General features: G+C 36.8%; 1 protein-coding gene across 1 annotated transcript in view; it reads left to right on the top strand.

The window, feature by feature from the left end:
• Positions 1-21,777, top strand: part of MAN2A1 (mannosidase, alpha, class 2A, member 1) — a 308,450-nt gene that overhangs the window by 164,753 nt on the left and 121,920 nt on the right. The window contains exons 9-12 of the mRNA XM_006886707.1: positions 937-1,139; positions 7,078-7,260; positions 11,959-12,073; positions 13,746-13,813. Of these exons, the coding sequence (XP_006886769.1) occupies positions 937-1,139; positions 7,078-7,260; positions 11,959-12,073; positions 13,746-13,813 (569 nt within the window). The remainder of the gene's footprint in view (positions 1-936; positions 1,140-7,077; positions 7,261-11,958; positions 12,074-13,745; positions 13,814-21,777) is intronic.

Below are 21,777 nucleotides of genomic sequence, written 5' to 3'. Positions count from 1 at the left end.
ATCAAAATAGTCTCTCCTCATGAGTACTTAGCTAGACAAGGTTGGGGTTTTTTTTAGGTTGTTTTTGAAGTTGATACAAGTGATAACACTGGGTATCTGGGCTATACGTGCATATTAACTTGAAATGAAGTATTAAATATATATTAACTAGGGAGCTTCGGTGGCCTAGTGGCAAGACGCTGCACTGCAATCCCAGAGGTATGTGGTTCAAATCCACCAGATGCTCTGCTGGAGAAGGAGGGGGCAATCTCCTCCTGTACCAGTCAGATCTGATTTGACAGTACACGTAAAAATAATATTTTATACACACACACACACACACACACACATACACACACATACATACATATATACTGTTCCTTATCTGGGCTGTATGTGTATCTTGGAATGAGGTATTAAATATATAGTAAGTATTTCTTATCTGGGCTATATGTGCATCTTAAGTTGAAATGAAGTATTAAATATATATTAACTGTTCCTTTCAGAGCTAGGAGCTTAAGGTATTAACATATTACTGCTGAAACTCTGATGGCCTAGTAAGTAAGAAGTTGCACTGCCAACCCAGATATAAGTGGTTTGAGTCCTCCAGTTGCTCCAATAAAGAAAGATGGACAGTCTCCTTTCCTGTAATGTATAACCTCTGAAAATACACTGGAGGATCAGCTACGGTTCATTTGTGACTCAATGGCACATAACAACAGCAGCAGTGAGTTACTGGTAATACAGCTCTGCTGGTGAAGTTGTAGAGATCTGTACAGCTAGCTGAAAGGCTGCTCTTTTGTCTTGGTTTCAGACTTCCAGACGCAAAAGTAAGCCTTCTCCCATGCAATTTGCAGCTCCTGAAAACCTGCTTAAAGGTCAGTTATAAATTGGTTCCAATTCTACAGTAGTGACTAATGAATATATTCCTTTATCTTTTTTTTTTTTAAATCATAGATACAATTTGGAACTCTATCAGATTATTTTGATGCTCTGGAGAAAGTAGTTGCACATAGTGGAAAAAGTAGCCAGTCACTATTCCCTGTTCTCAGTGGAGATTTCTTCACTTATGCCGACCGAGATGATCATTACTGGAGTGGCTACTTCACGTCCAGACCGTTTTACAAAAGGATGGACCGAATCATAGAATCTCATTTAAGGTACTGTTGTCCTTATACTGCTACATTTGTTTATTCACTTCTTTTATGTTTTCAAAACCTTTTCTGTAGAGTCTTGCATAGCATTCAGTGTTCCAACTGTGAAATAGTAATTTAATCACAGATACATCACTTAAAGTGTAATCAAAATTACTATGTGACTTTTGCTTTAGAAAGAAAAGCTAATTTTCTAATTAGATTTTCTAAAATTTGTGTTGTAAGTTTTATGGTTTTTCTAATTATTCACACATCAGGGTATGGTGGCTGCCAATCCAAACATAAGTAGTTTGAATCAAAGAGCTGCTCCATGGAAAAGATAGGCAGTTTCCATATTTGAGATTTATGGCATTGGAAACTCCATGGAGGGCATGAGTCAGAATCTACTCAATGGCAAGGTAGGTATGGTAAAATTAAGTGACACCATCAGGTGTATCCATAACTCAGTAATAACTGAACTTAACAGGCAGAAATCAAAAGAAGCCTGTAAAACATCTTAGCAAACAAAATGTGGGCCTGGAAGACAATATTCTAAAATAGTGTGAATTTACTGAGAAGTTCCATCTCACTTCTTACTTATTTTATTTGTGGTGCATATGTCATCGTTACAATTTTATGCTTAGAAGAACAGGCTTACTTTGAAAAAGATGAGAAGTGACAGGGCAGGCAGAGTAGTTTTAAAAAGTAAACTGACTTGGAGAAGAAAGAAAAGTTAATAGACATTTTAAAAAGTTAACTGACTTGGAGAAGAAAGAAGTGTTAATAGACAATGTACAAGCACTCTTATCAGTGTTGAGTAGAACTTTCTTCTAGGACAGAAACACGCTGTTTTCCACTAACCAACATGGTAGTCACAACTCATGCATGACTTTTTGAGCACTTGAAATATGCCCAGAGTGACGGAGGAGATGGAGTTTTAATTTCCTTTAACTTTAGTTAAATTGGAATAACTGCATGTGGCTAGTAGCTTTTGTCTTGAAAATAAAATTTTCAGACAATTATACCTTATTGTTTTAGTAAGTTGCTCTAGAAAGTCTCTGTGTATGTATAGCTCAGGAGATGGATTCATCTTTAGGATTAATCTCAGCATTAAAAAAAAAAGTTCAGTGATACCTACTTTCTTTCCAAAGCAGTACTTTTTTAGAAAGGAGTTTTGTAAAAATTATTTATTCTCTGTGCTTTGGTTGAGTAGTGTATCTTTTCATTACCTCATCTTTGATTGGCATTCTAATCTTTGCTTACTTACTATTTGATTGCTATTTGGGTTGATCACAACTATCCTAAATGAATACACATTCTTGTATTTATATTAAAGTGGTATTCTATATCATAGATTTATGCATGTTTACCTAAACATATGTCAACAATTTAACTTTTATGTTTTATAAATTTTCTAAGATGAAATAGGAAAAGTCCTAGTGTAATACAGAAAATGTATGAAGAAACTGTATTCCATGAAGAATGCAAAAGATCATTACAAAGGCTGAAAAAGAAGAAAAGACCAAGGTGGATGTCTGATGAGACTCAGAATATTTCATTAGAGCACTGAGAAGCCAAAGCTAAAGGAAGAAACCAAGAAATCAAAGAGATAAACAGAAAATTTCAAAAGGCAGCCCAGGAGGACAAAGCAAGATACTATAATGAAATGTGCAGAGAGCTGGAGTCAGAAAATCGAAAGGGCCTAACTGTCTCAGCGTTTCTTAAGCTGAAGGAGTTGAAAAACAAATTCAAGCCACGGGTGGCAATACTTAAAGATACTTTGGGTAGAATGTTAAATAATCCAAGAAGTATCAAGAGAAGATGTAAGAAATACACAGAGTCACTGTATCAGAAGAAATTGGCTGACACAGAAGAATTTCATGAAATGACATATGAGCACGAGCCTATGGTGGTGAAGGAGGAAGTTCAAATTGCTCTGAAGGAATTGGCAAAAAACAAGGCTCCAGGAGTTTACAGCATACCATTTGGCATATTTCGACAAACAGACGCTGCCCTGAATGTGCTCAGTAAGTTGTGCCAAGAAATCTGGAGGATGGCCAGCTGGCCCACTGACTGGAAAAGATCGATATTTGTTCCTATTCCAAAGAAAGGTGACCCAACAGAGTGCAGAAATTATCGAACAATGTCATTGATATCACATGCAAGCAAGATTCTGCTGAAATTATCCAAAAACGGTTGGAACAATATGTCAACAGAGAACTGCCAGATGTACAGGCTGGATTTAGAAGAAGTCGTGGTACTAGGGATATTATAGCTAATGTTAGATGGATCTTGGCAGAAAGCAAAGAATACCAGAAGAATGTCTATCTGTGCTTCATTGACTATGCAAAGGCTTTTGACTGTGTGGATCACAACAAGCTGTGGCTGACTCTGAGAAGAATGGGAATCCCAGAATATTTGATTGTGCTAATGCGAAACCTATACTTGGACCAGGAGGTGTCAGAACAGAGCAAGGAGACACTACATGGTTCAAAATCAAGAAGGGGGTCTGTCAGGGATGTATTCTGTCTCCATACCTTTTCAATCTGTATGCAGAACAGATCATCCGAGACGCTGGGCTTTATGAAGAGGAATGTGGCATCAGGATTGGTGGAAGAAACATCAACAACCTGCATTATGCAGATGACACAACCCTACTTGCTGAAACTGAGGAGGACATGAAGCTCATGCTGCAGAAGGTCAAGGACTGCAGTCTCCTATATGCATTGAAGCTCAACATCAAGAAAACAAAGATTCTCACTACTGGGCCTGTTGGCAGCATCAGTATGGATGGGGAAGAGATTGAGATAGTTAACAGTTTTAGTTTGCTTGGCTCCACAATCAACACTCTTAGTAACAGCAGCCAGGAAATCAAGAGGCAAATTGTATTGGGAAGTTGGCTGTGAGGGACCCCTCAAGAGTACTGAAGAGCAACGACATCAGGCTGGAGAGTAAGGTACATCTCATCCGGGCTATAGTCTTCGCAGTTACGTGCTATGTATCAGAGAGTTGGACAGTGAATAGAGTTGATAGAAAGAGAACTGATGCCTTTGAGCTGTGGTGCTGGAGACGAGTGTTGAATATATGATGGACTGCTTGGAGAACAAATAGGTTTGTGCCTGAGAAGATGAAGCCAGAATGCTCCTTGGAGTCAAGGATTCTGAAGCTTCGTCTGACATACTTTGGGCATGTTGCTAGGAGGGGACTGGTCCTTGGAGAGGGACATCATGTTTGGCAGAGTGGAGGGGTGGCGAAGGAGAGGAAGACTTTCAATGAGATGGATCAATTCTGTGACTGGAGCAGTGGGAATACGTGCGTTTGAGATGGCTAGGTTGGCACAGGATAGAACAGCGTTTAGAGCTCTTGTACATAGGGTCGCTGTGAGTCGGAAACGACTCGATGACACGTAATAACAACAACAATACAGAAACTGTATTAGACTCTTGGATTAATGATTCTTGTGAATTCCAATATAGGATTAATTTACTCAAAAGTAAGTTTCTTGATAATAGCAGTGATAATTCATCCTCATCACGCTTTAAAATGTGAGTGAAGTACAAAGAAATATTTTAAGAATTTACTGAAGTCTACTTTTTTTGAGGTACACACAAGATGAATGCTTACTGCTAACTAAAAAGCTGGCAGTTTGAAACCACCAGCTGCTCAGTGGGAAAAAATGAGACAGTCTGGTTTTGTAAAGATTTATAGCGTTGGAACACTGTGGGTAGTTCTGCCCTGTGTTGCAGGGTCATAGTGAATTGGAATCAATTTGATGGCATTGGATTTGGGTTTAGGGTTATATAAATAAATGTATTTATAGACCCCCTAAAAAATAAAAAGTGAACTTTTTTAAAAGCACATATGAGTCCTTGTATGGCACAAGCAGTTAATTACTTGATAACTACAAGATGGTACTTTAAACTCATCCAGAGGCTCCTTGGAAGACAAAGCTGGCAGTCTGCTTCCAAAATGTCATAGCTTTGAAATCCAGTAGAGCAACTCTGTTCTGCCACACAGCGCATCACCGGGAATTGGAATAAACCCCACAGCAGTGGGTTTACTGGCAGCTCATGGAAAAAGACATTCTTTCTTTTGGAACTCGCAGTAGTTGCTATGGGTGTATGGGAACACATGCACACAATATCTATAATTCAAATTGAATGATTTCAGGAAGAGTGAAAATCTAAAATAGAGGATAGATTCTTTGATTGTGTCCACAATGTAAAGTAATTAATCTTTTTTATCTTTACACGATAACACCAATAAAACACACAACATTCATCTTTTTTGCTGATGTTGTTGATTACCTTTGAGTCAAGCACAACTTACAGCAACCCTATGAACCAAAGGCTTGAAGCCACTCTACAACTATTGACATTTATCAAAGTTCATAGGGTTTCCATAGACATGTTATTTAGGAAGCGAATGCTACTGTTTGATGTATAGAACTTTTTAATTATTTTCACTCTCAAGCCATGTGTACTATTAAGGACTTTTTTTACCTTCAGTTAGCTACATTGGTAATTCAAACTCACTCAGTGGCTCTTTGAAAGAGCAACCAAGTCTCATAAAGAATAGAGCCTAGAAAATCCTAGGGAATAGTTCTCTTCTGTTCAGTAGAATTGCTGTGAGGCAAAATCAACTTGGTGCTACCCAACAAGAACAGCAGCATCTTGAATGAGGCTCCCTCTTAGGGAGCAGGGGGAAAGGGAAGAAATCTTAGGTTCTTATATTTTTATTCAACACCCATCCCTAGACAAACTTTTCTTTCTTTAAAGGCAAAGAAGGACAAAATGTGTTTTATTATATTTTTGTTTACACTGTGAAATTTTCTATATAAATGTTGTATATTTGACACTTAATCTAATCCTAGTCACATACTGGACCAGGTTCTCTGTACTCTCAGCCTCGTGCTCATGTCACCTCACCTTTCCCACCATCTGTCGTCCACATATGTGTACGTAAATGGCTTTCTGTGGATACTCAGGGTACATGTCTGCATTACTTTTGATGAAGAGAGAGGTAAATAGCAGCAAGAGGCTCTTACTGCTTTGTTCAAATAATTTTCCCTTAAGTTGGACATTAGTAGAACTTCCTTGTTGCTCACTGATACTAACTTTTCTTTGCATCCTCTAGAACAAAGGTCACCATTGTTAGTGGAGATGTGCTGAGACCACTGAGAATGTACATAATTGGGTGGCAAAGGCTCTATGGAATTGTACAAAGATGGGCATCTCCTCCCATTTAATTTGGAGCCTCACAGCCCAGTGGAGGATTAGCTATGCATTGCTTCAAACTCAACGGCAATGCTTTTTTGAGCTTCAAAGATGTATTAGTTTCTTAGGCATGCTATAACAGACGTACCACAAAGTCAGTGACTTTAATTCACAGAAGTTTATTTTTTTCACAGTTTCCCACTGCCACTGAGCTAAAAAAGACTCATAGGTAATTTCTCAGGCTGTAAATCACATGGACGGAGATTATCCATTCATATGCTGTCTTCTTTGGAGAGGGGAAAAATTATCCATGTCTCTGCTTCCCTAGCATTCTTTTTGGCTTTCTTCGGAGATCTCCATATGTCATCTATCTTTCCCCATTTACACATGCTTCCATGTCTGTACTATTTCTTTATGTCTTAGGAAATTGATTTATGACACACGTTAGACTGATACTGTCTCTTCAGCATAGAATTCAGTGTTCCTAAATAGGATTACCGTGGGTGTAGTGCCCAAGAATTACAACATGTACTATTAACACACGCTATTCAGATCCTAACATAGATCTTCATAGGTTTACAGAAATGCTTATTGGCAACATCTTTCTCAAATTGTACTGAAATTGTGGAATTTTTTTATTTTATTTTAATAATTTATAAAAACCACTTATAAATCTATCCGTCTCATATATCTCAAAGAATAAAGACTTAATCTTGAAATGAAAATTGATGATTGTTTTTTGCCACCAGGGCTGCTGAAATCCTTTACTACTTCGCCACGCGGCAAGCTCAGAAATACAGGATAAGTAAATTTCTTTCGTCATCACATTATGTGGCACTGACAGAAGCCAGAAGGAATCTGGGATTGTTTCAACATCATGATGCTATCACGGGAACTGCAAAGGATTGGGTGGTTGTGGATTATGGTACCAGGTAATGTAATTCTTCAAAAATCTTTTGAAAAAGAATCCTTGCTGCCAGTTGGCATTAATAGCTTGTATATTTTGGTAGAGTTGTTAATGCCTATCAGCCTGCATTAATAATTGTTTCCTTTATAAGCAAGCGCTACAGAGCTCTGGTGATATAGTCCCTAGTAAGTTGCACTGCTAACTCAGAAACTATACATTTGAAGCCATGAGAGAAAGATGGGCCATCTTGGAACGAGAATTAATGCCTTGGAAACCTGATGGAGGGTTGTTTTAAATTGGACCTAACATCATAGCAAAGAGATGTTTTGTTGGTGGTTTTTTAAAAGAGCAAATTTTAAGGGAGCTCTGGTGGCCTAGTAGAAAGAAGCTGTACTGCAATCCCAGAGGTGTGCGGTTCGAATCCACCAGATGCTCTGCTGCAGAAGGACGGACAATCTCCTCCTGTACCTGTTAGATCCAATTTGATGGTACATGCACAAAAAAATAATAAAATAAAAATAAAAAAAAACCCCAAAAAATAAAAATAAATAAGTATTATAATAACAAACCCAAACCACTAATTTTCAAAGCATGCTTCAATAAATTGACAGAAGTAGTGATAACCATAACTTTAATACAATCTATTTCTTAAAAGAAGTAGTAAAATATTACCATTGAAGCTGATCCCATTTTTGACCAACAGTTTGGCATCAAATAAATTATATTTACAGTTCAGCGAGATACAGTGTCCTGCTTCACTGTATATAAAAGTCTACTCTCATCCTTTTCCTCATCTTGTGTGCCAGTTGACTCAGAACTGACCTTTAGAGAGTTTTCCGAGGCAGTAAATTGCATGGGGGTAGATTACCCATCCTTCTCCCAAGGAGCAGCTGGTGGGTTTGAACCATGGACCTTTGAGATTGAAACATAGTTTCTTATCACTAGGGCACCAGAGAAACCTCAGTTTTTTAGATAAGGATAGCTCAGAAGATGAACCTACAAATCTAGTCATATGTGGTTGATGAAGAATTGAACATAAGAAGTATGCCCTTGCTGTTGATATCAGAGCTATCTCTATATCTTTAATGGGTGTCATATGAATAAGGAAACAGAAGTTTGGTTATTTCCATGTTGTGGAATTAGAAACAGTTAGTGCAGACTTCGATTCAGAGTAGTAGAGGATTTTGCAAACAGTGGCTCCTAAAAAAAAGAAAGGCATACTTTTTGTAATAGTTTCATCGCCACTATCATACAAGAATTTGAGTGACTGTTAAGACTGTTGTAGAGAGTATCCTTACCCTAGAGAGGAGATTAGAGATTTGCTTTACAATAGTTTAAACTTTTAATTTTTCTCCAGAATTATTTTTCGGAAGTGATTCTATTCATTATTGGTATCTCTGTAATTTGGGAAGTATGCATAGCCTGTAAAATCCACATCAGAAATTGACCCATAACTAGTAGCATTAATTGTAATAAGTCTTAATTAAATTTTTTGGTATAGAATTTCTTTACTAGACATTACATTCTTCAGATTATATTACATTTTTTAGTTACTGAAGTGAGTCCTTAAAAATCATATATCTTCTTAGTTTTGAATATCTTCTTGCATTACTTTCTCCATATGTTTTGCATTGCTTTGAGCTTATGAAAACCTCTCAGGATAAAATTATATTTAAAAAGAGGATGGGGAAGGCACAGTAATTGTCAAAGTGTATTTGACATTTGTAATTTGCTTTGCTGGCATTTCACACTTCATTGAAAAGTCACAAATGATTATCAAGTCATTAGCACAGGCACATTAAGTAGGAAATTTCCAAAACATAAGATAGAGAGTTTAAAAAAATGCAGCTGGCACTTCCTTTCTTTGAGTTACTGCCAGATATGTCATCACTAACAGGTGTGTGAATTAGGGATTGCATTTGGCTGTTCTGTCCTGTGTCTTGTTATGCCATGTAAGAGGACACCTGCAGGTAACCAGCTCAGACATGACAATCTTCACAAGGTCATCAGGCATCTATGCTCTTCTGACTTTTCTCCTCTGACATCCTAGATGTGATTTTTTTCATCCTCTTCTTGGCAGTTATATTTTGAATGTTTGTATTATTGCAAACTAGAGCATAAGAAAACACTATGTCTTATTTAGAAATTACTTTTATTTATACCATTGCAAAGAAAGGAATTGGATTGGGGTATTCCTCCACGTAAGCTTCAAAGAGGAAAATAGGCCTGTTTAGATCAGAGGAAGACATGATAATGAGACCACCAAGAGAAGCATTTGGAAGTTTTCCAGTTTCTAAATTAGTATTAAGGTAGGAAGAGAAAACGGTTTGAAAGGTAAAGGGGAGAGCTATAACATGTCAAATTACTGTTGACAAACATTATAATGTCTAGAAACAACTATAGTGGCAACCAAATAGATATCATGAAGACTCCTAAGTGATATTTTCTGTTAAACTAAAGTGTGCCTGATGCAGGCCATAGTCTTTTCAATCACTTGCTATGCATCTGAGAGCTGGACATTGAATAAGGATGACAGAATAATCAATGACTTTGAATTGTGGTGTTAGAGAAGAGTACTGGATTGCCAAAAGATCAGACAGATAATGTTGGAGAAAATGCAGTCAGAGTGCTCTTTGGAGGCAAGGACAATAAATCTTCATCTTGCATACTTTGGGCGTGTTGGTAGGAGAGGCTATTCCTTGGAAAGGTGGAGTGTAAGCAAAAGAGAAGATGACACTCAACCAGATGGATTGACCAAGAAACTACAGCCGTGGACTAGAGTGTTTTAGAGTTGATAGGGATGGCACAAGACAGGACGGGTTCAGATACCCTGTTGTCCATAGGGTCACTATGACTTGCACATAACTTGATGGCACTTACCAACAACATTTTATATAAAAAGGATTAAGTTCATGTTGGGATGTTAGTGTTCTAATGAGAATTCCACATTGTTAAACATCTTAAATTTTGTTTTACCTGAATTTATTTGCTATGTTTTATTTTAAGCAGAACATTTTATACATCTTTTATAAAGAGTTTGAAGAATGCTAATTTATAATCATTAGTTCTTTATAATCGTTTGACAGCTGCATTTGTGCCTTTAAGATGTAAACATCAGTCCGTGACTTTACACAATTAGAATTGTTGTTAGATGCCATATAGTTAGTTCTGAGTCGGAGCAACTGGGTAAACAAAACACTGCCTGACCCTGTGCCATGCTTACAATCATTACTGTGTTGGAAAGCATTGTTGCAGTACTCTTGAACACACTCTAAGGCATAAAGAGTGATTTTAGCTAGTAAAGACCATGTTTCCGTCCTTTTCCCTAGACTCTGACAATGTACTGAATAAAGATGAGCATGTGGAAATAGAAGGAAACTTAGATTGAGGGACTTGTTTTCATGGACTGAAATGTATTCATTCATATGTTCTTTCAGTATGGTGACAGCATTTAGGAAAATACTTGCATAGGACTGGGAAGTATATGGATGAATAACATGGATTCAGATCCATAAACTTTTAGTTAAAGTTGCAGATTTCTTGTGTAAATTTATATTTAATTAGTACCTGCTGATATTGATTGCTTTCATCTTTGATGAAAATGTTAATGCTCTGCAAATAAGAAGTTATATTTCTCATTTATTTACAACCTTTTTTTTATTGCATCCTGACAAGCATTTTTTTAATAATAGATCCAAAGGCATTTTATATGTTGGGGAAAACAGTGTTAGTCCGATTGATTCTGATAGTTGTTTGAAACAACAAGTTTTCTCTACAGATTTCTTTGATAGAACTTTACCTAGAAATTCTCCATAAAACAGTGTGATTGGATTCGAAAAAAAGTATCAAATAAGTTTATTCTCCTTATTAAAAATAGTTGAAGACAGACTGAAGTTATATTCTAGAATTTATCTTTGATTGATTCATAAACATTGTTTTGATACCATAGATATAAAAATGCAATTGGAATACTGTTGATAATTTCATTGACCAAGAAAATAAGCAAGGACATGAAGACAATTTCATTATTTAGATCTGAAAGAGAGACCACTCTGGGGGCCTAGTGACAGGGTTGCCAACCCAAAGGCACACAGTTCAAATGTACCAGCTGCTCCTCAGTAAAAAGATGACATTCTTCACCATTTGATTTAATGTCTCTGAAAACTCACTGGAAGGTTATATGTAAGTCGATTCTAACTTGATAAGAGATCTGTAAAACAAAATAAAACCCAAAAGATAACAAAATCCAATTTCCAAGTAATTTTCCTGAAAGCAATGTGAAACCAAATATAAATTTGAATTCCAGGCTAATGGATGTAGCCTGAAATTTCTTGTGAATGGAATTAATAGCATATATTCTTTGTCTTTTGGTTGTTTCAACCTGTTTTAAGGATCTAAGGATTCTTTTAAGTATCAATTATTGTTTGTGATAGAGTACCTTAAAGCTATGTGAGTGATTTTGCTGATTATTCTTATTCTTTGATATAATCATCATAGAAAGTATTAAATATTTGATTAAGTTTGTTGGGTTTTGCATAAAAAATTTCTATTTTAAGTGAATCCCTATCTGTTACATTGTCTAGTTAACATTTATAGATTATTTATCGATTTTGTTTTATGAATACAAGGTAGAGATACTGGTGGTTTGACTAATATTGAAAACACTGAAAATATTGTATGCTAATTTTTAATTCTCAGACTAGTAAAATATTTTGATTCACAGACTTTTTCATTCATTAATGAATTTGAAGAAGATAATCGGAGATTCTACACTACTTCTTATATTGAAGGACAAGCACACATATGAGTCTTACTCTTCAGATAACTTCTTAGAGATGGTTAGTTGATATCTTTTCTACTTATAAAAATGTATGATTTTTTTGTTGTTCTTGGATTGGAAAAGAGGGGTGTTGTTAAACTTCTGTTTAATAAAAAAGATTGAAATACAATCATTTGTATGCTCTTTGGAAGATTTTCTGTAATTCTGTATGAATAACTTTTATCTCCTTTTCTGTAAATGTGTATTTGTATTTGATTTCTTAACGTGTATTTTGTTCAGGCAAATTGAAATGGAAGACCACTTCTGCTAAATATAAGTATTAAAAAAATGTGCGCGAGAGCATATGGGATATGCTTTCTTTATAAAGTGAGGCTTTAAAGGAACTTGCCAAAAGTTTTCATTAGTTATTTTGCCTGGTTTTAGTTAGAAACTCCTTAGTATTTGAGGTTTTGTCAGTCTTAATCTTTTCTTGTGAACGTTTTTTTTTTTTTTCTTTTTTCGGGTTTCAAGCTGAATCCATAGAGTGCTGTGGGCTGTGCTGCCCTGTATGTACCAATATAACAATGACTGCGAAATTAGACTGTTGGTACAGGTCCTACATGTGATAGTGTGGGTTTTGAAAACAGCTACTTAACCTCACTGTGCCTACTCTTTTATCTGTAAAATGGGCTGGTAATACCTACCTTGCCTTGTGTTGAGAGGATTAGAAGAATTAATAAAACAGAAAGACACAATGCCTTTTTCTTTGATAGCTTCGTCTTTAGCAAGGAAAAACATGTGACTGAATGGCAAGGTTCATTGTAACCCTCTTCATCTGGCAACTAAGATACTGTAAATTTGCAGTGCGTTTATCAGTAGTGCCTGTAGAGAATAGTCAGTAGAATCTATACTGAATTATAGGCTTTGAGATTTCGCATGTGCTTTGAATTACTTGTCAAGAATCAGAGTTAAAGCTTCAATACTTTTCTGTACTGCTGCTAATTTCAAGTCTTGATACATATTTTCTTACTAATGTAGAAAATGCATGAAATGGGCATCTTGGGAACTCTGGTGGCCTAGTGGCAAGAAGCTGTGCTGCTGTCCCTCCCAAAGGCACGCTCTTCAAAGCTACCACCTGCTCCCTGGGAGAAGGATGAGCAATCTCTCCCATGCGATTAATTGCTTCTGAAAACCTGCCACAGGTTCAGTTATGGGTCAGTTCTGACTCTACAGTACAAAACAACACAACATATATTTCTTAAGGAAATGAAATATATACAAACAGATGGCAGCACAGTTCTTTGCAAAATTGTTCCTAGAACTCTGATTTACTTTGTAGTTTGAGCTACCTATTATTATGCAGTATAGCCTCAGTGGGTATTTGTCTAAATACACACAAATAGGAAAGGATTTTTCATTTTAAACTTTGCTGAACTTTACCCCTGGGTGGCACAAATGGTTAAGTGCTTGAATACTAGCCTAAAGGTTGATGACAGCTTGAAACCTTAGAGAGGTAAACTGAAAGACAGATCAGGCGATATACTCCTGAAAATCCCCCAGAGCAGTCCTGTTCTGCACATATGGGGTCACCCTGAATCAGAAGCAATTCCATGGCAACCAGTAACCACATGGAGCTGGAGGGAGAGGTTTTTCCCTTCATCATTTTCACTTGTCTCTCCGCAAATTTTATCTAATTTGAAACTTGAGTTTTTAAAGTTTTGTGGTTTGTTGATTTGTTTTCTTTTAAATAGGATTTGGAACAAAAATCACAAGATTCTCTGCCACAAAAAAATGTAATAAGGCTGAGTGCAGAGCCAAGGTAAATATTTAATTTCTTATAAGCTGTTAGAAGTATTTTGCTTTTATTTGGTTTTTTTTTATTTTCATGGTTCTTATCTTTAAATGCCATATATTTTCGGGCAATACTTCATTATTCAGTGTATTAAATTTTAAAAATTACTGAAGGAATGAATCTTCTAATAAACTGAGCTTAACACAGTAGTCTGTATAACATTCAATGTGAGTGGTTAATACCATGTGATAAATTTATTTCAGGATAAACTATTACATAATTAATATTTTTTCACAGATACTTGATATAGAATGATAACCAATTTCCTTATGATTCCTGCATATTTAATATTTTTAGCTTACATCTTTTGTGAATGACAGTCTTCTTACTTAATTACCTTGTTTTCATTAATTCTCTGGGCCTATTTGGTTTAATGAAAAAAGCAGCACATTAATTTTTAGATGATCATTGTTACAACTCTTAAGTCATTTCCTAGATGCATTGTGCAGGCATGCTACCTTGTGTTTACACTGTTGCTTTATACTTAAGTCCATGGGACACATGTTCCTGTGACCTAAAATGCAGATCTTTACTTAGTGACTATCTGTCAATTATAAAAAAGTATTGTATGACTCTCACTAGTAATTTTCTATGTATCAAGTCTTCTGTTTTTAATGACCAAATGTACATAGATCCTTTTGCATTGCACTAGCATATCCAACATATTAAATTTATTTATAATAGAAATTTTACATTTATAAATTGAGAAAACTATCTCTCGTCCAGGTTGTTGGATTAATGAATAATTGCATAAGGGACAGTTGATTTTAATTAGGTATGTTTGTCAAAATTATTAAGTATAAATGGAGCTGAAGTATTACAAGGAGAAAAAACTCCACTACAGTTTCTGGAACAGTTGTTTTCACTTAAATGTAGACGACAGCCTTGTTGTTGTTATTGTTAGGTGCTATCCAGTTTTAGATGACTCATAGCAACCCTATGAACCAAAGATCTGAGCGCTGTTGATAGAGTTTCTGGACGCAAGCCATTTCGGGAGTGAATGCCACTCGTACTTCCAAGCTTGTTTTAATTGAGAAGCTCCACTAAACACTATCCACCATGGGTAACCATTATCACATTTGGCACATGAATGTCACAGTGTTTAGCATCATAGCAACCACAAGTTACCTCTGTACAGCAATGCACAGACCAGTGCTATACCACCTAGAAGAATGTTTGACAGAAAACAATTTAAACCAACTTAAACAATAAAAACCAAATGGGTTTTTAAATAGAAGGCCCTATCACATGGCCTCACTTCCCTTAGCAAATCAACATTCCACCCTACTGCCCACCACTCTCACCCTCTGTAGAGCCAGCTCCTGTAGGTGACTTTCAAACTGGTCTCCAGGGCCATGCCTCCTATCAACAAGAGTTTTTAAATAGGAGGCCCTATCACATGTCCACAGCCTTAGTAGTCTAAATTTTTACATTAAATAGAGGCTTAAGATGTCTATGGTTTCTACCTAAGAACAGGTAGATAAGTATTTTGTAGTAATATTAAGGTATAAAGTTATAAAGTATAAAGTTAATGAAATTTTAATAGCTCTCAGTTTGCCAGGTCATGGTTAAAATGTAAGACTGTGACATCAAAGGGAAAAAATCAATAAGCAATGTTTTGATGCATTTTAAATTATATGCCTGTTTCTTAAATATTAAGTACCTGTTAAATTTGATTGTATTTCTCTCTTCTGTAACCGTCATATGTTTTCACCTCAAAATCTATTTGGTTGAGGTCTTTGTTTTTACTGATTATAAGAATAACATATGCTTTCTGTAAGTAATTTATATCTCACTCCACAATCAATTTTTAGCTTTAAATATCTTCTGTTGTTTTCTCAGTGGGAGCATGGGCGATTTGATTTGAGATGAGTCAATAAAATGTGGGTTAGAGTTGCAATGGGGCCAAGGAGGGTTTACACCTCTGGCTTTTCCCCTACCTGTACTATCCCAGCCTTAGCCTGTAACTGGTTAAAACTAGTCATACTTAGGGTGGAAGAAAGAAGTTACGATATGTTGTTGTTGTTATGTGCTGTTGAATTACTTGTGACTCATAGCGATCCTATGTACAACAGCCTAAAACTCTGCTCTGTCCTGTACCAATTGCACTGTCTCTGACACTCCCATCCTGATTACCACAGTCACTGAATCAATCCACCTCATAGAGGGCCTTCCCCTCCTCCGCTGTCCCTCCACCTTCCCAAGCATGATGTCCCTCTTCAAGGACCGGTCTCTCCTTACAACATGTCCAAGTTATGTTAGATGGAGCCTCAGAATACTTGCCTCCAAGGAGCCACCCAGTTTAACCCTTTCCATAATGAATCTGTTTTCCTAGCAGTTCATGGTAGTCTCAATACTCTTCTCCAGCACCACAGCTCAAAGGCATCAATTCTCCTTCTATCCTCCTTGGTCATTGTCCGACTCTCTGATGCATAACAAGTGATTGCAAAGACCATGGTCTGTATCAGATGTACCTTAGTCTCCAGAGAGACACCATTGCTCTTCAGTACTTTGGAGAGTTATGATATACTGGTATATTATTTAAGGAGGAGCATAACTTTGAATTTTAATCATAGGTAAACATAAATTAGACTTTTGATGCTAGTAGTAAAATAATCTAACAACCTAGTCCACAGAAAGTTACACTGCCAAAATGAACATACCTTTCTGATGATTTCAGTTTACCAGCCTCTCCTAGAGAGAAAGGTGGACAGTCTTTTTTGATTTATCATCTCAGAAACCCAGTGGAGAATCAGTTGTATTTCAGTGCTGATTTGATGAGGGCAGTGAGTTGAAATGAATAAAATAGTCACTTTTGTGTGTGTGCGCACACACATACACATATACATGTGTATAATTAGGTAGATAGCTTAAAGCCTCAGTGGTGTAGTGTGTTATGTGTCATGGTGCTAACAGAAAGATCAGCAGTTGAGATCTACCAGCTGCTCCCTGAGGAATTATGCAGAGTTTCCTCCTGTAAAAATTTTCAGCCTCTGAGCCCTAATGGAGGGTCATTATGAGTCTGAGTTGACTCAGTGATAGTGGGTGTATGTGTGTGTGTAGTGTTTTAAGAATTTTATATTTAAATAACACTCTTTATCTTAATTTTGTTTGCAGTTCTTTTCCGCCAAATGTTAATCCCAGTATTTTCATAGTTCAGCAAATTGCGCATTTTGTATGTTAGTGCTTCAGAAATCAAACTTTTTTTTTTATTTCTTGTTTTAAAAAAAAATCTACGTCTTACTTGTTAGCCACAAATTATCTGAGTTACTGATCTCAGTAAAATTTATGAATAATGAAGAGAGGAGATGATTATGGCTTTTAAAATGAAAGAATTTAATAGTTCTATTTGGCAGATACTGAAAGTTAAATCATTGTCTGAAGTTCTCAATCTTTCAATCAGACTCTTCAGAAGTGTATCGTGAGTCTCATATTATTCACAAGTCATGTATGATAGCCTAGAGCTTGGTTTTATCTTATCTACAATGTATTTCTTATTTGAATGAAAAAGTCTCAATCTAAACCTTGTATTCTTAGTGTAGGAGATAATTCTGCCTCCTAGAAGAGGTAGGAATTGGTGTAGAGCAGTGGTAGAGCAATATCTTATACTTTGTGTACTATTGTCTATCTGTGTAACATATAAGTGGAAGATACACAGTGTTTTGTGGAATTAATTTGTATGGTTGTGATAGCTAAAATATTTTTTAAAGCATCTTAGGGAGGTAATAATGGGGGAACCACCAAAAGATTGAGAGATATTAATCTAAAACCTGCAGAAAATAATACATTAATTTCTCACCCAGGGGGTAACATTAGTTACAGGTCCAATTTGGCATAATGTTGTTGTGTACTGTTTATTTGGAATGCACACATAGCCGACCCTCTGGTGGGTTTTCAGACGCAGTTAATTGCATGGAAGATTACCCACCCTTCTCTGTGGAACAGTTAGTGGCTTCGAACCATGTGCGTTCAGGACAGCAGCACAGCTTCTTGCTGCTAGTATTTATTTAAAAAATAGTCTGTCACTTGCTGAAAGGGACATAAACATGAGCTTATTTGAGATATCTTAAGTGTGCTTGCATAATCTTTGTGTAGAAAGCAGGAGCAGTCAGAGTTAAAATTAGGGTGTTCTGACAAGTAAATTGTCCTTACATACAAATACATCTTTCTCTTACTTTCATGATTGCCTAACAAAATGTATTGTACAGAAGGTTCACTCAAAGACATGTGGTATTTGAGACTCCCAAGAATACAGGGGAAAGTCTGAAAGAAGTGGAGATACTTCTGTCATCTTTCAGCATCTTGTCTGTTCACCGACTTTGTTTGCTACAGCACAAACTCCAAAGCTACTTGTTTGACAAGGTGCCAGAAAGAACTTTTATCCCAAGAATGAGCCTTCTGATAAGTCTATGTAGGAACTGCAAGACTTCTTAAGATCTAGCTTTGATATCCTAGAAGGTAATTACACCTATATTCTGTAAGTCAAGTGAGTCATTAAGGAAAGCCAGCACTCAAGAGCAGCAGGATTAATTCCTTTTTTTGATGTGAGGAATATACACAGGGATTGAAGAGAGTGAAGGCAGTCATCTTTTCTACCATACTTCACTTCCTGGCTACCACAATTCACATACTTTATTCATGCAAAAGAAACTCATCATTTTCCTGGGTGTCTAAAGTCTCATCTTAATATCATATTGTTTAATATATTTCTATTGCTTTATTTCTAGTATTAGAGTCAACATGGTAATAATGCAATCAAGATTTGTTGAAATATACTTAACAGTTGATTGAAATGAATATTAAGACTTAGTTGCCAGATATACATAGAACATACATCCTGTGTGAAAATGTGGCATCTGGGTATGCATTCTTCCCGGATATAAGTTCTTCTGATATTTTGAGAATGACTACCACCACACTCCCTAGTAAAACACTTAAGACACTTCCCGGTGGCCAGTGGCCTAGTGGTGAAACGCTCCTTTGAAATCACAAAGGCCATGCACTTCAAATCCTCCAGCTGCTTCAGGGGAGAAGGATGGGCAGTATCCTCCGGTGTAATTTATTGACTTTGAAAACCTGCTGGAGGTCAGCTATGGGTGAGTTCTGACTCAGTGACACCCAACAACAGCAATAATAATACCAGTAATAATAAAGGGAACTCTGATAATCCCTAGGGAGTTCTGCTACAATCCCAAAGACAGTGTCACTCTGATAATTTGAATCCACCAGTGGTTCCGTGAGAGAAAGATGAAGTGTCTCTTTCTGTGTGATTTAAAACCTCCCAGAAATACACTGGAGAGTTTTGACATAGCAATGAGCTCTTTAGTTTTTATCAGAACCATGCTCCAATAATTCATAATTTGGTCAATATTTGAATAGGTCCAGATTTGAGTTTTTAGAGCTTGGTGCATGGTACGGAAAATTTTAGATTGCACCTATGCATATTTGCTTTCTTAGAGAATTCATTTTAGTACACACTTTTTAGGTACAGGCTTTGGGCATATTGTTAGGAGGGACCAGTTTTTGGAAAAAGACATCATATTTGGAAAGATGGAGAGTCATTGAAAGAGAGGAAAGCCCTTGATAAGATGAATTGTCACATTGACTGTGTCAGTGAGCTCAAGTATACCAGAGATCATGAGGATGGCATAAGATAGAGGAATCCACTGTTCATAGGGTTACTATGAGTGATAGTTGACTCCTTGGTATTTAACAATACAATCTGCAGAATGAGTGAATGGAAAAGATTCTCCCAAATAGACTTAATGGGTTAATTATTGGATTTTTTTTTTTACAGATAGTATTTTTTAATTATAAAGCGTACTTTTCTGACATTTTGTATTTTTAATATTGTTGATGCTTAAGAGCATTTTAGCAGTAATTATCTAATAGTGTCAGTGAGTTCAAGACTGTAGTTTATTTTTTATTTATCATCATATCACTGCCAACAAAACAAATTGATCTGTCTTGGAGAGGGTGGAACCAAGTTTCTCCTTGGTGGCTAGGATTTTGAAGCTCCATCTCAGATACTTTGGGCATGTGGGCAGGAGGGACCATTCCTTGGAGAAGGACATCATGCTCGGAAGAGTGAAGGGACAGTTCAAGAGAAGACGACCCCAGATGAGATCTATTGAAAAAGTAACGAGAGCAGTGGGGTTAGCGGTGTCGGAGTCAGTGAGACTGGCTTAGGACAGGACAGGCTTCAGAGCTGTTATACATAGGATTTCTATGAGAAATTGAATCTCTAGGAAAACAGAATGCTAACCCACTGAGATTCTGGCAGTGTTTTATATTACAGTCTAGATGTGTTGGAAATATTTGTGGTGTAAGCACTGAACTGATAATCAGTATAACTTGGTCAGAAAAATTACAGTCTGTTAATAATTGCAAATAATTACTAACAAATCTAGCTCTTCACTTGTTACACATTATCATATAAAAGGGTGGGGGTTGGGTAGAAAAGGATCATTAATGATAAGTGGTGTAAGTGCTGTATGTTCATGCACTATAATGGTTAGCTCGAATCCTATAATATACGAGGAAACAAGCACAGCCATGTGATCTAACCTGTATAGAAATGTGACATTAGTAAAATAATGCTGTCATTGCTGTTTCTTGTTGAGTTAGAACTGACCCATAGCTGACCCTCCAAAGGGTTTTCAGAGGCAGTTGATCACATGAGAGATTGCCCATCCTTCTCCTGCAGAGCATTTGTTAAAGTTGAACCTCATGCCTTTGCAATTGCAGTGCAGCTTCTAAACATTAGGCTACCAGAGCTCCCTGTGGTCTAGAAGTAAGAAGCGGCCCCACCCTCCAAAGGCCCAGAATTCAAATCCACCAGCTTCACAATGGGAAAAGGATGAGCTGTCTCCTCTCTTGCAATTTATTGCCTCTGAAAACCTCCTTGGAGGGTCAGCTGTGAGTTGGTTCTGACTCCATGACACACAACAACAGTAGAATAAGTGGATATACTCAAGAAGACAGGTAGTTTCTGTACTTGAGAACAGTGGGTCACATTCTGAAATGAAAGCAGTTTTATTTACATTAACAAGTAGAAAGCATAATTTGCCTAACATTTGAACCTTGAGGCTTTTATTTTCTTCTCATCTGTAAACAGAAGTTAATGAACTATCACAGAAACATTAAAACTTTGGGTAGTCAACCTTTTTCCATGATCTGGGATATGCAGAGACTGCAAAGCTGAAAGAACTGAACTGAAAACATGCATATACCATTCTCCAATAATAGATACTTAGATACATAAACTTACATACTGTCCTAAAGGCAGGTATGGCGATTGCCTTCACATTTCTTGTCTGCCTCCAAGGCTGAGAACTTCTGGCAGCCACTCTCCTTGAGTCAGTTATGACTCACGGTGACCCTTCATCAGGTTTCAGAGACTATAAATCTTTATGGGAGAAAACTGCTCTTTTTTTCTCCTTAGAGCTGCTAATGAATTCAAATTGCTGACCTTTCAGCAATTTTTTTTGCACCATGCCACCCATCAGAGGAATCTGAAACAGTAGCAAGTGAAAAACATGAGGAAATTATTTTATGTAGAGGGAATTGTTTCTGCAGGTTGTTGTTGTTGATTGCCTTCTAGTCAAGCACGACTCATAACAACCCTATGAACAAAAGGCCATGAAGCCCCTCAACAATTATCGACATTTATCAAAGCTCATAGAGTTTCCAGAGGCATCTTGTTTAGGAAGTGGTTGCCACTCCTGCTTCCAAACCTGTCATAGAATGTTTATTGGTTGAGTCGCCTGTGATGCATAGTGACCCTAGGTACAGCAGCTCTGAACCCTTCCCTGTCCTGAGCCAGTCTCACTAATTCTGACACACCAACTCCCATTGCTCCACTTACTGTATCCATCTCATCTGGGGTCTCCTTCTCCTGCACTGTCCGTCCGTTCCCCCTTCCGAGCATG

This window comes from Elephantulus edwardii, unplaced genomic scaffold (assembly GCF_000299155.1).
Source record: "Elephantulus edwardii isolate Elephantulus edwardi_28Jun2011 unplaced genomic scaffold, EleEdw1.0 scaffold00050, whole genome shotgun sequence".
Classification (NCBI taxonomy): Eukaryota; Metazoa; Chordata; class Mammalia; order Macroscelidea; family Macroscelididae; genus Elephantulus; species Elephantulus edwardii.
This window is presented reverse-complemented; position numbering and strand designations above follow the sequence as displayed.